The sequence below is a fragment of the Electrona antarctica genome (assembly GCF_951216825.1).
Source record: "Electrona antarctica genome assembly, chromosome: 8".
NCBI classification, from domain to species: domain Eukaryota; kingdom Metazoa; phylum Chordata; class Actinopteri; order Myctophiformes; family Myctophidae; genus Electrona; species Electrona antarctica.
Genome location: NC_136789.1, coordinates 2,858,396 through 2,864,949, shown reverse-complemented (window position 1 = coordinate 2,864,949; position 6,554 = coordinate 2,858,396). Strand labels below are relative to the sequence as shown.

At 45.9% G+C, this 6,554-nt stretch overlaps 1 protein-coding gene across 1 annotated transcript; it reads left to right on the top strand.

Moving 5' to 3' along the window:
• Positions 1-901: 901 nt before the first annotated feature.
• Positions 902-3,422, top strand: flrt1a (fibronectin leucine rich transmembrane protein 1a; the record flags this gene model as incomplete). The annotated part of the gene is made up of 1 exon (XM_079507987.1): positions 902-3,422. One exon carries the CDS (start codon positions 902-904, stop codon positions 2,954-2,956), a length of 2,055 nt encoding a protein of 684 aa, XP_079364113.1. The 3' UTR covers positions 2,957-3,422.
• Positions 3,423-6,554: the final 3,132 nt, after the last annotated feature.

The following is a 6,554-nucleotide window of genomic DNA, read 5'->3' as shown; positions in this document are numbered from 1 at the left end:
GTGTGTGTGCGTGTGCGTGTGCGTGCACACACACACACACACACATATACACAGAGTGTATATTATACACATACTGTAAATACTGTATGTAAAATGTTCAAGCGCAAACGTAAAGGTGGTCACGGCTTACCATGAATGATGTCCTTGTTTGCTTTAGTTTTAGTGGCTGTGCAAAGAGATAAAACCTACAATGATTGATGATTAAAAAGCAAAGGTGAAGCATTTATGAATTTGTGTCCGTGAGATAACAGAGTGGCTTTTAAAATACCCGGAGCCTCTGCATTGATAGATAAGGTTGATCTGCATCATGTTTTATTCAGTTGAGGCATTGAAACCTAACTGCCATTATTCAAAAAAGTAATACATAAAACATTGATACTGGTATTTAAAAAAATAAAAGATTAAACATTAATACTGGTATTTAAAAAATAAAACATAAAACATTGTGAGTTGACAATAAATAGCATGAGAAGCTTTTTAGCTTTGATTACTAGTTTGTAGAGGTCGTAACGAGGATGAAAGCATGAATGCACACGAGACTCTTGTCCCTGTTGTCCCTCTACTTGAAAGTGGGGTGTGAAGGTTCAGGGTTGTCAGCTTTTCCCAAACATCTAATCTCCAAGCGCCAAAATAACACTTTTCCTCCTCTCTCTGGAAACTGCTGAAGTTAAATTGAGAAACTGCACTTGGGCAAAACCTTATTTTAGGATGGAATAATGACCTGATCTATTTTGACTGTACACTTGTGTTCACTCGTGCTGAAAGTCTAACTTTTACAAATACCTCTTTCTTTTCTTTTCTTCTCAGGGTGGTGGTGCCAGGATTTCAGCTCCTCGTTCTGATTTAAAGGTTTGAAGGGGACCCATAAAAGAAGGACCAGTAGTTTTTCTTCATCATCATCATGGCACCTGTGGTTGTGGTTGAACGGTGGTCTTGGCTCTGCCTGTTTTCCTTTCGATTGACACTGTGGGCCCACATGCTGCTGTTGGCCACGGCCACGCTACAAGGATACATCGGGGATGTTGCCTGTCCCTCGGTGTGCAGGTGTGATGAGGACTTCATCTACTGTAACGACCGTGGCCTGAGCTCCATCCCGCCCCTTCCATCATCTGCCTCGGTCCTCTACCTGCAAAATAACCACATCAACAACCCAGGCCTGCCCACCTCCTTGGAGCACCACCTTGCTGTCCACGTGGTCTACCTCTATGACAACGAGCTGGACGAGTTCCCCAGACACCTTCCGCCCTCACTCAGAGAACTGCATTTGCAGGACAACAACATCCGCACCATTCCCCGTACCGCCCTGGCCCGAATGCCGCTGCTGGAGAAACTCCACTTGGACGACAACTCTATTTCCACCGTCAGCATCGAGGACCATGCGTTTGTGGACAACCCTCGCCTCCGCCTGCTCTTCCTCTCACGCAACCACCTGTCCAGCATACCCTCGGGACTTCCTGCCTCGCTGGAGGAGCTCCGCCTTGACGACAATCGTATCTCCACCATCCCTACCCATGCCTTCCGCGGCCTCTCCTCACTCCGAAGTCTCGTCCTGGACGGGAACCTCCTGGCCAACCAGCGCATCGCAGACGACACGTTCTCCCGCCTCTCCAACCTGACCGAGCTGTCCCTTGTGCGAAATTCTCTCCAGACTCCACCAGTAAACCTCCCCACTGCCCACCTGCAGCGTCTGTCCTTGCAGGACAACGACCTCACCCACATGCCACGCGCGTCACTGGATGGCATGCGCAGGCTGCAGCGGCTGGATCTGTCGGGCAACAACCTTACCACCCTGCCCCGCGGGCTGTTCCGAGACCTGGACAGTCTTGGACAGCTGTTGGTGCGGGGCAACCCCTGGCACTGTGGCTGCAATCTGCGCTGGCTCTACGACTGGCTGCACGCTCGAGGCAATGCCATCACCGTTCGGGGGCTCACCTGCCATGGGCCTGAGAAGGTACGAGACATGGCTTTGAAAGACCTGGCGAGCCAGATGGAGGAGTGTGAGGTTGTACGGACAGCGGGGAACAGAGACCGAGTGGGGGGAGGTGCTGGGTCAGCAGACAGCTCAACTACCCTCTCCCCTCCACAGGGCTCGCTCTTTACCCTCCGCTCCAAGAGACCTGGCCTCGGGATCCCTGACTCCGGCCTGGACTACACCTTGGGGAGCAGCGGCGTCGGGAAGAACATGGCGATCAACGTGAAGCCGCTCTCTCACGACAGCATTCGGATTACCTGGAGTGTCGCACAACCCACATCCTCTTTCAGGCTCAGTTGGCTTCGACTGGGTACCAGCAACGCCATGGGCTCCATCACAGAAACGCTGGTAAGAGGCGACCGCCGAGAGTACCTGCTCACCTCCCTGCACCCTCACTCCAGCTACATCATCTGCATGGTGCCCCTGCCCGCAAGTTCTGGGAACAAAGGCAGGACCATGTCTGGAGACCCTGAATACGACGAGGCTCTGGTGTGTGCTAAAGCTGAGACATCAGAGCTCGGTTCCGCGGACGGAAACCAGGCAGAGGACAAAAATTCACAACAGATGTCGACGTTGCCCCTTGCAGGGATCATCGGTGGGGCCACAGCCATTGTGTCCTTGGCTTTTATAATTGCCATCTTGTGCTGGTATGGCCATAGGACGGGACACTTGTCCTCCCGTGACCACTACAAACGCAGCAGCACCCGGAAAAGCAAGACCTATGATGACTACATTGAATCAGGCACCAAGAAGGACACTACAATCCTGGAGATCAGAGGGCCTGGACTCCAGATGACACCTATGGCTGCATGCCCGCCACTGCAGCCTAAACCTCTACGTGAAGATTACATAATTCAAACTATTTTCCCCTCTAACGGCACTGGCCTGTACAAAGGTGGCAGCCAAGTCTCTAATACAGGTTATGGCACTAACCGAGGCTATAGAGAAGGAGGAATCCCAGATATAGATTACTGTTACACATGATGTACCTGATCCTAGGTTCATAAGTTCATAGGCTGGGTATTTGTAGTGCACCCCCATCCAGTTATTACACTGGCCCAGGGCACAATCCGGAGAAAGAGGACCTGACCTGTTCATACTGTCATTGATAAACTGTTTTAGATGCACAATTTTTCCTTGGCATGGGCTCTTCTGAAGCATCCCTTTGTGCCTTCTTCTACTTCTGGTCTCCCATTCCAAATAACCTGCTGTTCACTGCACTCAAATCTATTTTGATTAAATGCCAGAACACAGTTTGCTGTACACAGGCAGCAGGAGCCGATGGCCCAGGTGATTTTTTTCACCTCCTTAGTAATGTTCTGTGTACTTTTCTTTCCTTTTTTTTCGTCCTTTCCCTGTGACATACTGTATAGGCAAAGAATGTATACAATACATGGAGTTAAACAAAGAAGAAACTGCTGAATAATGATCACTTACGTGACAGCTCTTCTTTCACACACAGGACACACTAATACATTATTAAGTTTAAAATGTACGTGGAAGCAGTCCCTGCTCACTGGCCATGATAATGTAGGCCTAACAGCTCCCCCTCCGAATGCCTCAACCAATGTTGACGTGCCCTACCAGCTATCTAAGGAAGGGGCTTTTGTAAAGCTGTGAATTGCTCTGTTTCAAATGGCCCAATTAACCACTTGTCTTAAAGTAGACTTGATATTATATTATATTGTTGTTCACAAGGGGGAGGGACTTCTCCAATGGTGACTCACGTAAGTTCAATGTTGTAGCGTCGCATTGAATGAATTGCATCACAGGCCTGTAGATAATCCATTGGACTGTGCTTGAAAGACTCTTTGCTATTTTTTATCCAGGGTTTGTTTGTTAATCCAGTCCTGCACTGCTATTATTTATTGTTTCCCTTTTGCTTACATGATAACTTTTTTTATTCCTCTCCTAGAATCACCCTTTTTGTGGTGTTAACTCGCTTCAATTGGCATTGTGAATACCCATGTTTGATGGAAATAATGGATTTTTTCACATAAAGATGGAAAGGAGAGATAATCTCCCAGTGGTCAGTTCTAAGTGCATCATCTCTCGATTGCACCAGAGTGAATTCTTGTGTAGTCGATATAAAAACGGGATGCCATCAATTCGCAATGTTACAGTATTAATATTTGATTATTACCCCACACCCAAAGACATTCCCATTCAGATGTTAGAAGCCAAACTCCATCGGTTTAGTTTGCTTTGTACGTTTCAGTTGAAGATGCCATTTATGAACTGACAGGATCCTCACCCGGACATAAAGACCCCTACAGAGTCTACCATGGGAAGGTGTCCTTTACAAAACTAAGCTCAGAATAAAGGGAATGAACTGTGAGAGGGACTTTGAGGAGACTGTCAGAACCGCAACACTGTTGACCAGCACTGTGTGTACATAGTGGGCGCGAGGTGTAGGCATTTGTGTGGCAATGGTGCCCATACAGATTCTCTCTAATTTGGAGGAGCACTTTGCCTGTTTGTTTGAGCTATGGTTAAAAACCACTTAAACCCTACAATCTTCTTTGTATGTCAAATAGGGCAAATGGCAACAAGATCACAAGCACACAATGTCGCACGGTGTGTGCGCGCTTGTAGATCAGCCTTTGTCGAGTAGGCTATTCGCCTATTTTCGCCAAATGTTCATCTGTTTTTGCTGAATGTTCGCCTAATATGGCAGGATAGAACACAAGGGTTCATATGGTGAAAAACCGACCTCTACTCACTCTTGACTGCTATTAAGGTAAATGTATTAGCACTTGCTCGGGTATAGGGATAAATGCAATGACGGAGAGAGGCAAGCATGACAGGGCAAGAGACATCTCCAGAGACACACTGAGAGAGATTACTCAGATATGATGAGTGAGTTTACCCATGCATAAAACCATTTATCACAACCGGTTTCTCTGTGCTGTTTTAATACCCTCCCATCACTGTATTCTTTGCGGGGGAAACCTGTCGTGCTTACTTGAGTGGTTCCTCATAGAATTTTACAGTGCTTTCAAGCAATGTGTCCCAGGGTGTATATTTTTATTTTGCATCCAAAAACTGTCTAAAACAAATCAAATTTCATTTATCTGGAATGTTGGTATAATAGATATTTTATAGTTGCTCTGTTCAAAACAATTACCTCTTCGTTGTTTGTAGAAAGAAAATGGTGGCTCCAATCCGTGCACCTTTTTCTGTTATTATTATTATTATAATTTTAATTTATTTCATTTTATCTTTTATATTATTTTATTTTTTCCTGGTGAAGTTAGAGGAAATGATGGTGCCGTTATTCTGCTTAAAAGCTGACATTCATATGTGATATGTGTGTAATTTGCTTTATAAACTCATCTTCCGAGGGGATCAATAAACATTTTATAATCTTTTTTTTTTCTTCGTCATTTCAACTTTACAGTTTCGACACGCTTTTCCTAAAAAAGGCACTCAAAAACAACTTGCACCTTCCCTCGGGCACAGGTGCGAGTTCATAACGACATTAGCGCTGCCATCACAAACTCCCCTATGCTGGTTTTAGGCTGCGTGTAATAATAGGGAGGCGTAATTTGTGCCAAAAGCAAATTATTCTCTTTGAGATGATGACAGCATTGATGTAGGGCTCGGTCGGTCAGAGAGACGAGGTACCATGCAGGCAGTAGTGGACAAAGTACTCAACCCCTGTGAGAAGAAGAGGTTGCACATCACATCACAGCAATGGGTTTCAGTGGAGTGCTAAACCCAAATCCAGCAAAAAATGTGTCCTTGAGCAAGGCACAAGAACTGCTGCTTAATCACTTGTCACAAAACGTCAACTGAATCCCTTGAAGGTAAAAAATAATGTCAACGGCTATTCAAGTTTAAATTGAAAGTGCACTTCAATGTCGAGACCATTTACCTGCGTTTCAATGGATAATCCCTCAGGGACGCATGGTGCCATTACTGCCATACTGTGTGTGTGTGTGTGTGTGTGTGTGTGTGTGTGTGTGTGTGTGTGTGTGTGTGTGTGTGTGTGTGTGTGTGTGTGTGTGTGTGTGTGTGTGTGTGTGTGTGTGTGTGTGTGTGTGTGTGTGTGTGTGTGTGTGTTTGTGTGTGTGTGTGTGTGTGTGTGTGTGTGTGTGACTGTTGAGACACCGACCTCATGGATCATGGACACTGGAATTACTGGCTGTTGGACTGGACTGATTGAGATGGCTGCAGCTGTGTTGGAGGCCCCCCGCAGGCTGGGTTTAGCAGATAATCCATACAAGTGTGAGCTCGGTCTGGAGGAATAACTGAGTATCACCATCAGTACAGGTGAGGCACATAGGAGAATAGACTTTATAATAGAACAAGGTGCAGTGTGCTTCACAAAGTGCATACAAAATTAATCAGAGTAGGTTTTTTTCAATTACGAAGAGCCAATAATCAAAACGTTCAATTGAATACAAAATGTAACATGTAAGCTACAATTAGTTGATTGTTTATGTAACTCAAAAGGAGATACTGTGTAGACAGTAGGCATCAATAAATATTGGGTGATATTACCGTCGCCTAACAAAGTATACATTTCTGTCGATCCACCCTTCCCTTCTATACGTAGCCTACGTGTTGGAAGACGTAG